Source organism: Tupaia chinensis, unplaced genomic scaffold, assembly GCF_000334495.1.
Source record: "Tupaia chinensis unplaced genomic scaffold, TupChi_1.0 Scaffold146445_1, whole genome shotgun sequence".
Classification (NCBI taxonomy): Eukaryota; Metazoa; Chordata; class Mammalia; order Scandentia; family Tupaiidae; genus Tupaia; species Tupaia belangeri.
Genome location: NW_006206301.1, coordinates 2,847,852 through 2,867,905, shown reverse-complemented (window position 1 = coordinate 2,867,905; position 20,054 = coordinate 2,847,852). Strand labels below are relative to the sequence as shown.

Genomic DNA, 20,054 nt, shown 5'->3' with positions numbered 1-20,054 from the left:
AGTGTTTCCTCAGGAACCCTCTGTTCTGAAAGCGAAAGCCGCCCATGTCTCTGCATAAAAATTAGGTGGAACCACCCAATAGGCAGGTCCTTTCCACGGGTAGGAAAAAGTACGCAAGCTAAGGATTTCTACAGTTATGAAAGAAAGGCTTTCCTTTGGGTGTGCACTATTGTTATTTCCATTGTGAGTGGTGATTTTCCTTTCTCACCCCTCCTAGTACACTGTGGAGGTCCAGGTTACCCCAGGCTCTTCACTTTCCTCTCTCCAGGTACAACACCACAATTGATGTCCTTGCTGAAAGACTTTGTTTATACAATGGTTTTTATTTGGTGAATCTGCCCTTTAAAAAAGAACTAAAATGATTCTTTTTAAAAAAGGCAACTGATTTTGCTGCCAGATAGCGCAGTGGCACAGCAGTGAAATGTGATGCTCACATAGGAAGACCCAGGTGGTGTCTGGGGACCTCTCTGAGTATGCCAGGCAGGTGCTTGCCCATGATGCAGAGCTGGCTAGAGCTAGGAGTGGACAGCACTGTTAAGGCCCTGCTGGGGGTGCTATCTCTCTGTCTCTTACTCATGAAAGAAAATAAATAAATATACAACAACAACAAAAGTGAGCCCTAACCAACTATAACAGGGGTTAGGAATACAAGCATACATATACATAGCATACAAAAGGTTTCCACATTTCAATCAGCAAACAATAATATTGTCCTAAGAGGCTAAACCCCAAATATACGTCTCCGCCCAACATATTCAGAAGAGGAATGTTAAGTGTGTCTCCTCTCTAACTTGTCAGGCTGGTTGTGTCTAATTTGGGAATTGTCTGGTATCTATTGACCCTAAAGCATGTTTTTTTCTTTTTCCCAAGAAAAACTTTAAAGTTCACCATTTTAAAAAATCATGTTTTTTACTGAAATTAATTTTAGACTACTTTTTAAAAATCGTAAAAATCATGGAACCAGTAATTGGTATAATGGCTATGTCACTGGACTCTCCTGTAGTCGACTGTGGTTCCAGTCCCAGACCTGGTGGCTTAAATTCACACCGGACGAGTGTATGTGCACATGTGTGCCCAAGATTCTGAGAGAAGAATGGAGGATAAGGGATTGCGGTGTGGCCATCCCCCCCCGGGGGGGTGATTTCTCGCTTTCTGTCTCTGTCTCTCTCTGCCTTTCTGGTGAGCACATGTGCCCTATAGCAAAAACCTCTCCAAAAAAAAAAATTATAAAAATCCAATTTGGTATAAAGGATGAAGGTTTGGAGTCTCTAGACCTACATTTTAATCCTTCAAAAGGCTGCTTAATAACTGTGATGTGTGAACTTAACTCTTCTCACTGATGTTCCCTCATGTCAATAACAATAATACCTAAAAGAGGACAACAGAGGCCCAGGCAGTGGTGCAGCAATAACACAAGTGGACCCCCACGGGAAAGGTCCTGGGTCCATATCCTGGGACCGCCCTGAGCACACAAGGCATGTGTGTGCCTGTCTGTGATCTAGGGTAACCAAGGGTAGGAGTGAATCATGGAGCAAACACCCTGTTGGGAGAGCCAGTTTCCATCTCTCTCTCTCTAAGAAAGAGAGAAACTTAGCAGGGAAAGAAAACTGACAATAGAGCTTTCGAGTTGCTTACTTTCAAACCTGGGCTCCCTCTACCATGGCGATGTAACTTTATGTACGTTGCTAAGTAGAAAGTAGATACACTATTAAGTGAAATAACACAGGCATGGTATTCAGTGCAGAGTCTAGCACACAGGAAGTGATTACTAGATATTAGGGATCTTCATACTATCAGCAGCAGCAGCATTTCCTTCTCAGGTTGTCAGAGCCACACGGTGAGAGAGCCACATGGCAAAATGTCCAACCATGTCTTCTCAGGTTGTCAGAGCCACACGGTGAGAGCCACATACCAAAATGTCCAACCATGCGAATGTTAGTTATTAATAAGTTCTGGGGTTGACACAATTTTTAATGTCTATGTTAACATATAGTTTCTGCTTTTTAAAATATTTGAGGGAAACTTCACCATGAGTTGGGATCTCAAGTTACACTCCAATTCTCATATCTCAAATTAGTGTGGTCTACATCCAAGCTCTTAGCTCAGAGGGAGACAGGCAGGTAGTGGCAGTAAGTGAAGCAGAAAGAAAGTCAGGGGAAAGACCTTTGCTTTTTCTCCTCTGAGAGAGACAGAAAGAGAGGGAGAAATATTTCTCTGCTATCACAATACAAAATAGCACAAAGGTGACAAGGTCCTCATTATCAGAAAGTAAAGAGGAGGAAGTGGGGATTCGAGGACCTGGGAACATAATCCTGACCTAAGGAAAGCAGCACCACTGGCTCCAGCCTGGGGCTGCCATGCAGATCTGCAGGTTCAGGCTTCCACATGTTTAAAAGAAGCAAAGAATCTGGATTTGCATGCAAAATTCTCCATGTTTTAAATGCTGATTTTACATTCTTCAAAAAAACCTTGTGTAAATTAAGATCAATGACTTCTGCATGGCGGGATCTGGCCACAGGTCACCTGATATGTGTTGTGATTTCTATCCAGCATGTTAAGCTTCTTTCAAAACATTAAAACAAGAAGCTTCTGTTCCAAATAGCCAAGAACTATATGTGTGTCTCTCCCTGAGCTGTTTCTTACACAGAACAGTGATACCACAGATACATCACGAGGTGGACAGGTCTTGATTTCATTTGCTAGTAAACAATTTGGAAAGAAGTAGCTGTGCATTTTCAAAGGCATGCAACAAATACTGCAAATTGAGCCTTGCTCCTGATTTGGCAAAGAAGGACGTTTTTAGAGCCATGTAATTTAACCTGTGTAGAAGGAGTAATTCAATCTTCCAAGCTCCTGTGTGTGCTTATAAGCAGCTGGTGAGACCTGGACAGCATTCTTTCTAAAACAAAGGAATCTACTGTATTCCTACGTGGAGGAGGAATAGCCAAGGGTTTTGTCTCCTCACATAACAGTGATGTCCCTTCAGCAACAAAGTCGCACAACAATGCTCTTTATGTACTCCTGCTAACAGGATACGTGAAGAGTCCTTACTACAGCCCACTGGGGATTGCGACTGAAAAGTAAGAATGACCCACTCAAACCAAAATTAACCTTGTATAATGCAACTCTACCATGCTGTCAGAGGAGGAAGGCTTTCAGTCATCTACGTCAAACAATGGAAAATAGCACAGAAGAGTTGCAGTTTCATTGCGCATATATTGTAAAGTGCATCTTGGATTTAAAAGCCAATGTTGTTCTAAAGTCATTCAGGGTGTATAAATGTGTGCATTGTTAACCCATTAGTTAGCAAACAGGAAGAATATTTTAGGAACTATCACAGTCAATAAATAGAGACAAACCTGCTTGTGAAGTATTAAATTGCACTGTGTTTGGTCTTCTACCAGGAATGGATGATCCCTAGAGAAGGCTTAAGCCATGAGGAACTAAAGAGTAAGCTCAGTTATGAGAATGCTTAAGAGGTATACGTCATGCATAATTGTTTATGTCATCCTTTGCTCTTAACTGGGAAGTCTCATGATCATGTTTTATTAGGAAGTTTAGTGTAAGCTTGTTCTTACTCATATTCAAATCACCTCATTAATTAAACAATACCTTCTATTCATGGCACATTGTTCTAGTTCTGAAAAACACAATCCGAATATACATCATCAGGAGCATTTTACAAATGGAATAAAAACAAAATACTTCTGTTCCAAGTCACAGGGTATATGGGAACTAGTTGTTGAAATACTAGAAAATGTTAACACTCTTTTGACCAGGGACATTCCATTATGAATTTCCCTGGACTTCTTCCTTTTAAAAACTTTTTTAAAAAAATGTATTCTTGGGAACCAGCAGTTAGCATAATGGCTATGTCGCTGGACTCCCACGTAGTCGACTGCGGTTTGCGTCCTGGACCCGGTGGCTTAAAACTCACACCAGGCACGTGTGCGTGTGTGCCCAAGATCCCAAGAGGAGAATGAAGGCAAGGGATTGCGGCGTGACCATCCCCCCTGGGGGGGTGATTTCTTGCTTTCTGTCTCTATGTCTCTCTCTGTCTGTCCGGCGAGCGCACGTGCCCTATAGCGAAAATCTCTCCAAAAAATAAAAATAAAAAATAAATAAATAAAAATAAATAAATAAAATAAAAAATAAAATAAAAATGTATTCTTTATCTATTCATTTCTGTCATTTGACAAGTAGTACTGAGGCCCTACCCCAAGCCTGGTCCTATGTTTAGTTATAGAGGGATGAAGAAACGAAGGTACAAATTGAAGAGGCAAAATATCAACTGGCAATTTAATCATTCACTAAGCACTTAGTAAGCAGCTGTTATGCTATACACACTGTGCCCAAGGACTTCTGTACCGAAGTTCCATTTATCTCAAGTAGTAGCAGAGACAGCAGAAGAAAATAATGAGAAACATGTGTAACATAACTTGTAACTTGCAGAAGTTACATTATTTACCTCAAGTAGCAGCAGAGACAGATGAAAATAATAAGAAACGTAAACAGCCCAAATATGGTGGTACAGGTGGTATGATGCGAATCTCCGATGTTGAAGCCATATGGAAGCCTAGGGGTTCGAGTCCTGGGCCAACCTGAATATGCCAGGCACACATGTGCACCTGTAATCCTGGCTGGCTGAAATACCAGTGGGGGGCTGGTTGGGGGCGCGGGTTGGGGAATTGCAGTGTGAAAACCTGTCAAGTGTCTCTCTCTGTTTCTCTTATTCATGAAAGAAGTAAAAATAAATACACTTAAAAATTAAAAAGAGAGACTCATACAAAGTACAACAGATACACAGAGAAATGTATAAGCTCTCTTTGGACTGTGAGGGAAGGCTTCACAGAGGAGACAATACAGACAATACAGAGGTGGTTATCTATACATCCACTCAACCCACTGGTCAATAAGAAACATGACTGATGCCAGGTATTACACAAAAGACTCTTCCCATCCCTTGACCTTCTCCCCTACTGCCAATTTCATATCAGTGTAAAGTTCCTGGCTAAGAGATATTAAAACCCAAGGACTATAAATCTCAAATGCAGAACAAATCATAGCAGCCTGCCACACCAGCTGGATCTTACATGTAACCTCCATATTTTCAGAGGTCTCATCAATATCAAATGTCAGAAGGAGGGTAAATAGCAAGCTAAAAGAAGACAAGAACACAACAATGACATAGAGGATTATACAACAGCAAGACACATGCCTGAGAAAACCATAAAAAGAAATGAGGTTGGGGAAAGTAAACAAGAGATATTCTGAGAAAAGGGCACTTGGGAATGGAAAGGGCATTTGGAAGCAGAATATTGCTATAAGCAAGCCAGTAACTTTGGACTGAATTTTGTGTTAAAAAAAAAAAAAGGGGATTGTTTAACATTATGAAGTGCAAAAGAGAAAGACTTGGCTGATCAGTACTCTCTCTCTTCTCCAGAGAGATAGGAAATGAACAAAGGAAATTATTTTCCCACAGAAATGATGCTTCTCTCATTTTACAGAGCTCGAGGTTGCTTTTGATGATGAGGCAGTTCTTGCTGCCAGATATGCAAGAGAATATTAGCGGAGGTAAATATTAGTGGAAAGTTCATGATCAAAGAAGAAAGTTTGGGCTGAATTTTGTGTTAAAAAAAAAAAAAAGGTGATTGATTAACATTATGAAGTGCAAAAGAGAAAGACTTGGCTGATCAGTACTCTCTCTCTTCTCCAGAGAGATAGGAAATGAACAAAGGAAATTATTTTCCCACAGAAATGATGCTTCTCTCATTTTACAGAGCTCGAGGTTGCTTTTGATGATGAGGCAGTTCTTGCTGCCAGATATGCAAGAGAATATTAGCGGAGGTAAATATTAGTGGAAAGTTCATGATCAAAGAAGAAAGAAATGCTTGTATAAAACACTTATTTTAAATATCCTCTGAAATTCTTATCCCTTATAATTAATTGCTTCAGAGGTCAATTGCCAAGCAAGTGGAATTAAGTTGGTTTTGGACCAACATAGCAATACATTAATTAAAATCTACTTAATATTCTTTATAAAAATCCAATTAATTGCTTGACGCCAGGTAGAATACATAATTAATTTGAATGCATGAGTTTTTCTACATGCTCCTAGTATGATTCATGACTTCACAAATTGGTAACCTCTGTGGGCCTGTTAGTGTCTAGAATATAAAATAACAGTTGAATATAAAAACCAGCAAATATTGGGCAGCTGGATCCCACATGGCAGACCTCAGTTTGAGTACTGACCTGGGAACTTGTAAAACACACCAGGTGTATGTTAGTGTGTGTATGTGCCCAAAATCCCAAAAGGAAGGAGAAATGGATACGGGATTGTAGCATGACCATATCCCATGGGGGATGCTTTCTCAATTTCTCTCTTTTTCTCTGTCTCTCTCTGACAAGCACACATGCTCTTTGGCAAATCAGAAACAAACAGCGGCTAGCATATGGCATGGTGGTTGGGACACTGGACTCCCACATGGCTGACCACAGTTTTGGTGCCAGATCTGGTAACTTTGCTTCTCACTTTCCCCCTCTCTCTCTCTCTCTCTGGTCAAATTATAAAATAATAACAAATGAAATTATTTTTTTTTTTTTTTTGCTATAGTGTGCATGTGCTTGCTGGAGAGAGACAGAGCGAGGGAAAGTGAGAAATCATCCTCCCAGGGAAATGGTCATGCCACAGTCCTTTCCCTCGTCTCCTCTCAGGATTTTGGGCACACATGCACATGGGCCAGGTTGAACCACGGAGTCTGTCATGTGGGATCAACTGCCTTAACCTCCATGCCACCTGCTGGCCTGATTATGCTTAATTTTACAGAACAGATGTGTGTACCTGGGGATGTAGTTTATTATACATGTACTTAATATCATTTTATTTTCCACTTATGAGAAAGTATTGCATGTTCATGTGATAGAGCAATAGTTTACAGTTCTGTGCCCACTGCATGCAGGTGTTTTACCACCTCAAGTTTGAGAAATGAAAACCTACATCCCTATAGCCCTTTTCAGTTCTGCCAGTATAATTCTATGACTATGTTCAACATATCTTGAAAAACATCTAGCTTCTCAGGGCAAGTATTAATATTTGGAATATTATAAGAATAAGTTTACCTTGAAATTGATAATGAACTACATTATTCTTCAATTTCTTAAATATAAATAATATGCAACAAATCAAGTTTTTAGCAAGGAAACTTTTTAAACTACTCACAAAATGATAAAACATGACCTCTTGTACAAGTTAACAATCACATATGTATAAAGATACATTTTTAACTTTGCTACAGGGCATGTATGCTTGCTGTAGAGACAGAGAGAGAGAGAGGGCGAGACAAAGAGCAAGAAAGTGAGAAAATACCCTCTCAGGGGGATGGTCACCCAACAATCCCTTGTCCTTTACTTCCTTCTCAGAATTTTGGGCTTGCACACACACACACACATACACACACACACGCACACACATGCACACACATGCACAGTGAGTTTGTCAAGGTACCAGGTCCAGGGCTCAAACTATGCAGTCAGTCACATGGCATGCAGCTGCCTTAGCCACTAGGCTACCACGTGGCCTGGTATTATTTTCCTTTAGTTAACACAATAGAAGTTTTGAGTTAGGATAATATCTTTGTTCAAATTCCAAGGTTATATTTACTTTCACTCTCTATTTACTAAGTATGTGGGAAGAAATGGTACTGTAAATAGTGCTGCACACTGAGCGAGGCCTGTTAATCACTGTCACTGCTACAGCAAACAGAACACACCCAGTAGGACTATGTCGCATGTAAGACTGTGAAAGAGCCAAAAAGATGCACCAGAAATTCTACTTAAATGAAGAATTGAATGTCTAAAGTGCTTGTTAAATATTTGGTAGCATAATTTTATTCCTCCGAATTTCTATTTAAGCTAACTGTAAGCATGTAAATTTTATTTCACTTAAGCTCATGATAGGCACTATATTTTAATTTTCAAACCAATTGAACTCTTATTGTAAAAATTCTCAACTGTTTAAAAGAAGGGTATTTTTCTATCTCTCCTATGAGTGAGGAAGATAGAGAAAGAGAGAGACAGAAAACAGTATCCCCAACAGGGTTCTGATGCCATGCTCAGGCCCTGGGCCCATGACATGCAGCTTCAGCCACACCCAGGACACAGGCACATACATGACCAGGGTACTGAGACAGGTCTCTGGATGTGAACCCAAAACTCTCCAATGTAGGTCAGCCTCCAAGAGCATTGCATTTTACCACTGTGCCACTGCACAGCTCAAGAATTCCCAACTTTTAACACAGAATGAGCTACTTTTCTTTTCCTGTAATTTTAAAATTGCCACTCTTATTTGCTTGCTTTTTTGGGGCTTGTTTTGTTTTGTGGGTAGTAATTAGAGAGTTGGTATTTTAAGACACTAGTTTGCTAGACTGAAGAAGAATAACGGCGATTGCACAGAGCAGTCGTGGGTGGGGACTGCCAGCTATTCCCATCTTCTCCCTGGAAATATCCACCAATTGGAAATCCCAGGGGAAAAGGCTTAGCAGGGCTGAAAGGGCCATTGGTCCAGTTTAGGAGCTTCTACTGCTTTAAAGCATGGCCCTCTGATATCTGGACAATATCCTAAATATTTCCAACAATCAATTCCTTAGAGCAACAGTTGTTTGAGGTTAGGACTCAAACTCTCTGGCACAGGGAAGTCGGTTATTCAGGAAATGACGGACTATATGCTTCACGTTTTATCTAGACTCCTGCTTTTCTGTTGTTTTCTACTTCTGCAAACTTTTAAACCAATTGTGTTTTGTTAGAACTTCCATCACATGATAGAAAAAGTGGAAGAAACTAAAATTACAGCTTTGCATGAAGAGTATTAGTTAGGTTTAGTAAAGCAGAAAACTGAAAATACAGTTTAAAAAAATCCTTAACAGTGGTCGACAGATGGCATGGTGGTTAAAGGCACTGGACTCCGCATGGCCGACCGTGGTTTGAGTCCTAAACCTACAGGCTTACTTTCTCACTTTCCCTCTCTCTCTCAATCTCTGGTCAAATTAAAATAAAGAAAGAAATAGGTGAAATGAAATGAAATAAAGAATTCTTTAAAATATCCTTCATATCATCTATATGTTAAGTTCTGTGATAATTTTTTCCTTTTGAAAGAACAAAGACTCACATGTACTTAAGCATATTAAAAAATGAATATCAAAATAGATTATTCATGCCCATATCAAAACTGACTCCCAAAACAAAGCATTAAAACTTAAAACAGCTGGGCTGGCCCCATTGCCTAGAGGTTAAGGGAGTCAGATTCCACATGGCTGACTGCAGTGTAACTCTCAAATTTGGTGGCTTGAAAACCATACTGGGTGCACGTACCTGTGTACCCCAGATCCTGACAGGATGAAGGAATGGAAGAGAAGGGATCGGGGCATAAGTATGCCTCACGGGGCATTGCTTTCTCCCTCTCTTTCTCTTTCTCTGTCTTTTTCTGGCAAGTGTACATGCCCTCTGGCAATTCAAAAGAAAAAGAAAAGAAAAAGACTGAAACAACTGAGGATGGGCTGATGCAGTCCACAGGATAGTGAAATACAGTGCGGAAAGTTACGTGGCTGACTGTGGCCTGGATCCTAAGTTAACCTGAAAACACACCAGGTATGCGCCCATGATCCTGATGATCTGGAGGGCTGGGGAAAGGTATCATGGTTTGGTAATACCCTGTTGAAGGTGTCTATCTATCTTGCTCGCATACACCTGTCCTTTTTCTTATGAATAAACATTTTAAAAAATTGTAAAGGTAACTGAAGGTTAAAAACTTTTGCCTTATGTCTCATTGGTTAGTGTACCATGCATTTTTTCCTATTATCTTGAAAGTCACCTGAAATAAGTCCTCCTAAGAACTGAGAAACCCACTAGCAATACTAAATACATCTGTGGCTCAGCTCACAGTACTCTCTTGCCACATTTCCTTGAAATCGTATAAATCCTATACTTTGGCATAATTATGGTGTTTGTGACAAGTTTTCTACCCTATTCTACCTTACCTTGGCTTCAATAAACTGCAAAATCATATAAATGAAGGAAAACTCTATTTGCTTACTATAAATATTTCCAAAATTGTGGTAACATCCATGCTTATTGAGTTTAAATGAAGAATAAAAATAATGTTCCAATACTTACAAAAGTGCTCTAAATTCATGAAGGAATAAAAACAAATTAGACGTACATTACATGACAAACAGCAACAATTACTCGTCTAGTAGCCTCCATGCCAGCAACCGTCAGAATCTGTGCCACACATAGTTAGAAGGATGATTCTAGAACGGAAATGCTCTATAGTCTGGTTTCTGAGAAGCTGGAAAAGATGATGATGGTTAGTAGAAGCCTGTATGAGTTCACAACAAGGAAAAATGCTACACTAATCCTGCAGGCTCCTTTTCTTTGAGTTACTAGATGCTGATTCCAGGAAAGATCATTGACTACCCACAGACCTTCCAACCATACACACGTCAAAGTCATCCAGAAAGTTTTGAATACCATAATCCTGAGCATTGCCCCAGATTTCTTCCAACAGAATCTCCTGGTGTGGTGTTTTTAAAAGCTCTTCAGTGAGGGTCAGCAGATGGCATGACTGTTACGGTGTTGGATTCCAATATAGCTGACCATGGTTTGAGTCTAGAACACAGTGACTTGAAAATCTTGCCAGGTATGTATGTGTGCATGCCCAAAATCCTGAAAGGAGACTTAAGGAGAAGGGACTGTGGCTCGGGCCACCCCAGGGTGGGATGATTATGGTTTCTCACTTTCCCTCTGTCTCTCTCCAGCAAGCACATATGCCCTATGGCAAAAAACAACAACAACAACAAAAAAAAAACACCAACCACCACCACCACCACCATGAAGCTAATAAACTACCAGTTCATAAACCAGCATGTGTGAACCCCAGGAATGTAAATATAGTTTAGTTTTAGAAACAATTTACAAGGAAATTCTTGGAGAAAAAGAAAAAGTTGTAGAAATAGGATGATACATGCTAGAAATGTGAGTCAGACATATTCATAACTAATAAATAGCTAAACTCATTGAGAATCTTCAGTTGGTACTTGAGAGTGCACATCGTCAAACTGGTAATCGTACTTTAGCTCAATCACAGATGAAATGCAGTTATTCTCATGCAGAGGCAACCCTGGAATGAAGGGTTGTCATAAGGTTCTCTCCTTGGCTCTGGTTTATTTATTATTTCAACAAAAACTTCTGCAAAAATAAAAACAGGCTGTTGATCAAATCTATGACTCATTCAACTCAAAGAAATATTGGGTTGTCAGAAAAGTCAAGATGCACTTTTGCATAGAAAAACAGAAAAACATGTCATGACTTTTCTGACAGCCCCGTAGTTTGGGTTTGAAGACTGGCATGGTGGGAATGTGACACTGCGATGTTGGACCACGTGGACATGTCTGGGGTTCATGACATAAACCCTCCCTGTACACTCTGGGTGTACACCAACATGCCTTTGATCCAGGCTGGCTAAGGCTGGGGTGGATCTCAGCATGAAAACCCTCTTGGGGGTGAGGTCTCCCTCTCTCTCCCACTCTTTTTCAAAAAATAAACAAAACAGAAAAAAAGCATATGCAAACTGAAATGGTATTATTCACAGAACAGAAGAGATAACAAGCCCCGGGCACTCTGCTGGTGAGTACTTGCATGTTTGAGTGAGAACATAAGTGTATATGAGGCCCTTGCTGGGACTCTGAGGGGACAGGGAGCTGGGAAAGAGCGAGTGAGAATTTTAAAGAACAGCATGAGTGAGTCTGGCTTCCCAGGCTAATGGAGCTGCTTTAGGGTCTCCACTGTAGGGTAGAAGCCCAACTGGATCCCTGAGGCAAGGGAAGGAAATTGGGGGTGAAGTTGAGGAGATGATCACATTCCCACAGATCTATCAATGCCAGAAGATGGAGGGGCAGTTGATTGGGGAGCAAGATCCAGCCTAAATACTGGTAGTTAATGCCTCAGGGATAAGCTTTATTTTTATTTTCCCCCCATGCCATAGGACACAAAGTGTGTACAAAATAATCACATAATCAAAGGCAAATGGAACAATATATTACGCTGCCTGGTTGTCGCACTTCATAACAGTGTGGGTTCTAGTGCCCTGTGAGCTTCCCAGTGAGGACCTGTAGAAGTTCCTTTGATGTTTCTTCAGGAGTAAACATAGAGCAAAGCGGAGAAAATTTCTTACCCAGATCTGAGTGATAATGGAGAAGGCAAGAAAGAACAGGAATTTGTGAAAGAAGAGCCGAAAGTAGTCCCTTTGGTTTGACAACTCATTGAATGTATTACAGGTTCTTAAAGTGTGATGGGGATTAGAATCATAGAGCCATTGGTCTCAGCTCATATTCCTAGACCCTACACTCAGCCTGCTAAATTAGAATCTGTAGTTGGTACTTAAGAGTGCACAGGTTAATAAGCACCCACATGAATGCTGATGCAAGTGGTCTGAGGACCCCACATTGAGCAAGTCTCCTAAGTTCTATCTCCCAGTAGACTTGCAGTCCATAGCCATCACATTTTACCTGAGCCTTGTTCTCCTTCTCACTAGTTTGGCATTCAACTAGCTGACTCTGCTGTGGTCCTCTTTATATAGAAGTCCTTGTGGTGCTAAGTGTCCGAGGGCTGCAGGACTCAGGTCTAGGACAATCATAACAAATACAAAAACCAAGGGCCAGCTCCACAGTGCAATGGTCAAATGCTGCACTGTGGGGAGGACGTCCTTCACAAAGGATGCTGGATTCCACATGGCCAGCCAAAGTTTGAATCCCAGATCTGATGACCTGAAAACATCTCAGGCACGTGTGCACATGTGCCCAGGATCCTGCCAGATTGGAGAACTGGAGAAAAAAAATTGTGGCATGACTGGGCCCTATAAGGGGCTTCTCCCCGCCTTCTCTCTTGCATGTACCCTCTGGCATAAAAAAAAAAAAAAGAAAAAAAAAAAAAAGAAACAAAATCAAGAGCCCAAGGAGGTTCCTCTCACTGAGCTAAGAGTGGAATTGTGCACACATGCATATTCCCACCTCAGGGAAGACAAATTTGTGTCATGATTCTGAAAGCAATTGCATTCTTGCCAATACGCAGCCCAGACTTCAAAGTGAGACAGTTTACTGAGAGGACATTTGGGATGGTGGTACAGTGCTGATGCAACTAGACCCATGTGGGAAAGATCCTGGGTTTGTGTCCAGGACCTCTTTGAACATCACTGGGTGCACATGTGCCTGTGGTACAGGCCAGCTGCAGCTGGAAGAGAATTGTCACGTGAAGACACTGTTGGAGGTGCTCTGTGTGTGTGTGTGTGTGTGTGTGTGTGTGTCTATTTATCTGTCTTTCTCTGATGGAAGAAATAAATAAACTTTTTAAAAAGAAAATAGAAGTCTTGGGCCTGCCATGCAACTGGATCCCACATGACTGACTATGAAATTCGAGTCTCAGACCCGGCAGAGCTTGGAAAATATGCTGGACATATGTGTGTGCATGCCCAAAATCCTGAGATGAGAATAGAGAAGGGATTGCAGAATGGCCATCTCCCCTGGGTGGTGATTTATTTCTCTGTTTCTTTCTCTGTTTCTGTCTCTCTCTCTCTCCTCAGCAAGCGCACACTCCCTATGTAATAAATAAATAGAAGCTTCTGTATTGGAAACTCATTTCAACAAACAGAAACCCAAGCAAGAGGTGGAATAGCTTCAGCACTAGATTTTCAGTAGAATCAGGACTAATGATACTGAATGCTTTTGGTCAAATTTGCTTCCTCTGTGATTGCTGCTCAGGCTGGGACAAGGTAGCAACAGGGCCAAAGCTAGAGAGGAGAGACACAGGCACCCAGGGCACAGGACTCAGGGAGACACCTCTCATACAAGTATGTCCTAGGTGTCTCACCTGCCTGCCTTCAACCTGGCCCTGGTGAGCAAACCTCAGCACAGTAGGATGCCACAGAGGAGTGTAAAGGGTGGAGTTGAGGAACCAGAGGCTTTTGAGAAGTGATTGTTGTCTTCAAATATGTGAACAGTCATGTGACAGATGGAATGAATTTATTCCGTGTTATTACACAAGACAAAATGTAAGGCAATGTATGGAAAGTGATTTGAGTTTTGTTTTTTTTTTAAAGTACTATTATGGGGTGATTTCTCATTTTCTCTTTCTCTGTCTCTCTCTCTCTTTCTACCAAATGCATGCACCCTATGACAAGAACCTAAAAACATTTCAAAGTACTGTCATTATACCAAGGGCTAATATTTACATAGCACCACGGTATCATTAGTCCTCACAATTCGTTTTGTTTTTGTTTTTTAGAGAGGTATTTGCTATAGGGTGCATACAATCGCCAGAGAGACAAAGAGAGACAGAAAGTGAGAAGTTATACCCCCCAGGCAGGATGGCCACATCACAATCCCTTCTCCTCCATTCTCCTTTCAGGATCTTGGGCACGCACGTACACATGCCCAGCATGAGTTTGAAGCTCCTGGGTCTGGAATTCAAATCTCAGTAGACTACGTGGGAATCCAGCAACGTAACCATTACACCTTTAACCCTCACAGTTCTGAGGATCAATGTTATCACCACTAAGCAGATAGAGAAACTGAAAATTCGACATGCCGAGTAACTGGTCTAAGAGCAAAGAACTTAGAAGTGCCAGGGCAAGGCTGGGAATCAAGCCCAGGCCATCTACTTGGGAGGCTCTTAACTATACTAAGTTATTTTTTATTAAATTATACAAATTGTGTCAGAACATTTATTTGAACAAAATCCCTATGATCATCTACAAAGGGACTTTACAAGGCTTGTAGATAATGGAATTAAAGTACTAGTTCATTTTGGTGCAAACGTTTTTTAAAACCGACATAGTTTTGTCATCATACACATTTTCCATGAACTTCCTGAAGAGCCTTCATGCTAGACATAGTATAAAAAAGCTCTCATGAAAGAGTCTGAACAGTATGGCCAAGTGAGTATGTCAGGAAGGAATGCAGTATGCTCAGACATTAACAGTCTAGCCCCTGAGCCACCAGCCTATGGCATCAGAAGTCCAAGGATGCTTCTCCCACCCCAGCGAGGCATACAGACATCCAGTGCCCATTGGTGTCATGACTTAAAAGAAGGCAGGAAGCATTGCAAGAGTAGGAGACTTTTCTTCTCTACCTCATTAGCATTACTTTAGATTTAGGATCCTGATCCTTAACCTAACCACAGGGCAGGATCTGCTTAAACACTCTGAACAGTATGGCCAAGTGAGTATGTCAGGAAGGAATGCAGTATGCTCAGACATTAACAGTCTAGCCCCTGAGCCACCAGCCTATGGCATCAGAAGTCCAAGGATGCTTCTCCCACCCCAGCGAGGCATACAGACATCCAGTGCCCATTGGTGTCATGACTTAAAAGAAGGCAGGAAGCATTGCAAGAGTAGGAGACTTTTCTTCTCTACCTCATTAGCATTACTTTAGATTTAGGATCCTGATCCTTAACCTAACTACAGGGCAGGATCTGCTTAAACACTTTTTTTTTTTTTTTTTAACAAAATCGGCTCTTCTTTCTCTCTTTCTTTCTTTCTCTCTCTCTTTCTCTCTCTCTCTTTCTCTCTTTTTTTCTTTCTTTCTTTGGAGAGGTTTTTGCTATAGGGTGCCTTTGCTCACCAGAAAGACAGAGAGAGAGAGAGAGACAGACCCAGGGGGAATGGCCCCTTCTCCTCCACTCTCCTCTCGGGATCTTGGGCATGCACACACACACAGGCCCCGCATGAGTTTAAGCCACGGGGTTTGGGTCTCAAACACTGATTGACTATATGGGAGTCCAGCGACATAGCCGTTACACCAACTGCTTGTCCCAGCCCGCTCGATTTCTTGACACCATGTTATCTGACAATTCCCCTCCAGAAGTTAACATTCAGCCATGCATACATTATGTCATTCTGGTAATAACATCAATTACAGCCTTGCATGTGTGAAAATTTCTTTATGGCTAGTGAAAGACAGTATCTACATGTATGTGAAGTTAACGGGTTTATTTGGAAGATACTGATATTGACAGAATTTCTCATGAATGGGCCTGTGATTCAATTCTCTCACTAGTGTAGGTTACAGATGACCTCATGCTTACCAGCTTCTTCTTCTACCCAGGGACACCACAGACCAGGCCTGGATTAACACCAGTGAAGCTCCCAAGGATAAATGGCAAAGAATGAATGGCTTTTCTAACACTAGTTGGTTATTTGCACCTGATATTATATCTGTGATTTCTGTAGTTTAAGAAGGTTAGACTGGTGCTCTTAATAAGCATTGTTCGAGTCCCGGACCCGGTGGCTTAAACTCACACAGGGCGCATGTGCGTGCATGCCCAAGATTCCGAGAGAATAGAGGAGAAGGGATTGTGGTGTGGCCATCCTCCCCTGGGGGGTGATTTCTTGCTTTCTGTCTCTCTGTCTCTCTCTCTGTCTTTCTGGTGAACGCACGTGCCCTATAACAAAATCCTCTCCAAAATAATAATCATAATAATAATAATAATAATAAGCATTGGTTTCTGTGTTTTTTTTTTTTTTGAGAGGTTTTCGCTATAGGGCGTGTGCGCTCGCCAGCCAGACAGAGACAGAGAGACAGAAAGCGAGAAATCACCCCCCAGGGGGGATGGTCATGCTGCAATCCCTTCTCCTCCATTCTCCTCTTGGGATCTTGGGCACGCACACAAATGTGCCCAGCATGAGTTCTAAGCCACCGGGTCTGGGACGCGAGCCGCGGTCAACTACGTGGGAATCCAGCGACATAGCCATTACTTTAACTGCTGGTTCCCAGCATTGTTTTTACATTTGTTGTCTATGTGCATAAAGTTGGCTTGTGATATACTTTAGTGCACTGCCAATTAGAGCACATTTCGGGGGGGGGGGGGGAATTACATCCTTGTCTCTGAAAGCAAAGTTACAGTTCTACCACTTCTAGCAGTAGACAGTCAAAATGCAGGTTTCTTAAGCCTGCATTTACTGAGTAACCACTGTAGACAAAACTACAAACAGATCCATATGAATGACAAGATAAACAGAAGAAATGCTTTGACAGACACTAAGGAAATGTCAGAGTGCACACCACACTGAAGAGGAAGGGCAAGCAACAGAATCACCAATGCCTTTTTAGTGACCCATAATGTCACAGTCTGTCTTAGAAATTGCCATTTAATAAGCCCCAAAATATTTTCAACATAAAAACAGAAACCTGTACTTAACTCTAAAACAGGCAATAGTGTGAATAAGAGTTAAATCCAATAATAAACAAAAATAAAACTTGACCTTTTTATTGTTGATAATAAGTGAGCGTAAATGTAGCAGGCACACTTTTATGGGAACAGCCAGGGTTTTCAAGGTCAACTCCATGAGTCACTCTTTCTTTATTATATTAAACAATAGCAGCATCATTTAGGGTGAGCTAAATCTTCCCAAGGCTTCATTATGACTGAAGAAGCCCAACTTGAAGATGCAGATGTTTTAGGGTTTGGTAGTGAGCTGACGCTTGTACTGTCACTTCTATTTTTCTTTTTTCTTTTTTTTTGGAGAGGCTTTTTTTTTTTTTTTGCTATAGGGCGTGTGCGCTCACCAGAAAGAGAGACAGAAAGCGAGAAATCACCGCCCAGGGGGGATGGCCATGCTGCAATCCCTTCTTCTCCATTCTCCTCTCAGGATCTTGGGCACGCATGCACACGAGCCTGGCATGAATTTGAGTCCGAGACTCGAACTGCGGTCAGCTACATGCGAGTCCAGTGATGTAGCCATTATGTTATCTGCTGGTCCCGCCATTTCTATTTTAAGGTACGCCCTTGACCTGGTGTACAAGAACAAATCATTCAACTTTTTACTAGGTTTTAATATGGACAGGTGTGCTCTTTATATCTATCTATTGTCTATAGAAGCCATATACCGAAGAAACCAATCAACTCTGGCAAAGAACAGAGTTCAAGGTACGACAGGAACACCAGGAACCATAATGATTCAAAGTCCCTTGTGTGTCGCAAAAGCCGATGATAGGAAATTTAATATTTAATAATTACCTGGACTTGTTTTTTTATTTAAAATCTCAACTGCACAACAGTCAATTAATGTTTTCAACATTTGAGGATCAAAATCAGAACACATAAGAAGAATATGCTTCACTACATGCAAGTTAAAAAGACATGATTTGGGGGGCAGCCCGTGGCGTGGTGGTTAAGGTAGCTGGGTCTCACATGGCGTGTTTCAAGTCCTGGATCTGGGAGCTTGAGAAACATGTGGGGTGCATGTACATGTGTGCCCCAAATCCAGAAAAATAGGAGAGATGAGAAGGAAGAGATTGCAGCATGATCATTGTCTAAGACAGGTGCTTTTTCCTCTCTCCCAGTCTCTCTCTGGCAGTCGGACATGCCTTCTAACCAGAAGGAAAAGTATACCGACAAGTAGTGGGAACAATGTTTAATGTTGGAGTCGGCAGGGCTAACCTAGGACAGCTGGGTCAGAAGCAAACTTGAAGGAGGCCAGAAAACTCAATAATCCACATAAATAAAATCCTAATGCAACATTTATTTTCAAAACTCAAAATTAATACAAAAACTCCATGATGAACAACATATCATGTTTTTAAAAAGAATTTTAAAGCAGTATCTATACAACATAAGATGCAGAGGCAAAAGAAAAAATAAATAATTCTGATCCCGTCTTTACATTTCTGTTATTTGTTTCATCATGGGCTTTTTTGGCATTAATTTTGGTCCTTTAAATAGTGCACGGATACACTGTTTAAGATTACCATAGACTTCTGGTGCCTCCTTAAAACACTTTGCCATCCCGGCAGGAGAGTGCGGCAGGAGAGTGCGGTGCTCAGCTCAGCCTAGTCACGCCCCTGGGGGCTCAATACCAGCTCCTAGAAAGGCTGCAGGGACTAACCTGGCAGCCCAGGGTACCAGCGTGCTGTGGGCCGGATTGTCCCCGAGGTAAGAGCCGGAGGAGGTGGGCCGGGGCTCTCGGGCCAGTACCCGAGCCTACCTCGCTTATTCTGCGTGCCGTGCTTCTTGGCCAGGGCGAGTTCTCTCTGGATTCGATTTTCCAGGTACTCTTGTTTCTTGCCCAGCATCTCCTCTGTCTCCCGAAGTCGGGCCAGGGCCTCCTGGGGACTGGGAGCAGCTCGGCTCTTGGAAGAGCCTCCCCCTTTAAATAACTTGCCCAACTTGCTCATGGCTGTGTTGTTGGAGGGCGAGCGAACCCAGGGACGTCTCAGGAGCTCCCCAGGAATGCGCCTGGGCAACAGGTGACCGAGACAGTCCTTTTGGTGGCCCAGACCAAAAAAGCAGCGCTCCTGGGAATCAACAAGCCGTCGGGGGCAGGTGACACACACTCCTGGGAATGGCCTGGCCGCGAGCTCGGCCCCGCCCCTCGGCGGGGCTCCCGGGCGGGGAGGACACCAGGGGAGCGCACCGGACGTAGGCTGGCCGGCGCCACTAGCCCTAGGAGCTAGGGGAGAGAGTGGAACAGTTGAGAAGACTGGGAAAGATTGCACCAAAGCTGCTCGTTTTTCAGCCCTGGGAAGGGCCCCGGATCTCTTTGCTAATGGCTCAGACAAATGCAAACCAATGTTCTGGAGGTCTTGTACCAGGCCTGAAAGTGGTGCGTGTGAAGCGCACTTTGCTTACCTGGATATGCCAAATACTTTACTCCATGCATGTGGGGTGTGTGTGTGTTTATGTGTGTGCGTGTGTGTGGTGTTCCTGTATTCAGTTCTCTGTTCTTGTGAATAATAATATTCAGATAGGGGCCGGCAGATGGTATGGTGGTTGGGGATGCTGGACTCCCACATGGCGGATGGTGGTTCGAGTCCTGGACTTGATAGCTTGCTTTTTTACTTTTTCTCTCTCTCTCCCTCTCTCTCTCTCTCTCTCACACACACACACACATTCTGTCTCTCCCTGGTCAAATTAGAAAGAAAGAAAGTTATATAAAATAATTCTTTTTTTTTTTTTTGAAGAGATTTTCACTGTAGGGCGCGTGCGCTCGCCAGACCGACAGAGAG

At 42.2% G+C, this 20,054-nt stretch overlaps 1 protein-coding gene across 1 annotated transcript in view; it reads right to left on the bottom strand.

Moving 5' to 3' along the window:
- CHMP4C (charged multivesicular body protein 4C) overlaps positions 1-19,379 on the bottom strand; it is a 29,139-nt gene extending 9,760 nt beyond the window's left edge. The window contains exon 1 of the mRNA XM_006168938.2: positions 19,034-19,379. Coding sequence (XP_006169000.1) covers positions 19,034-19,223 — 190 coding nt within the window. The 5' untranslated portion in view covers positions 19,224-19,379. The remainder of the gene's footprint in view (positions 1-19,033) is intronic.
- Positions 19,380-20,054: the final 675 nt, after the last annotated feature.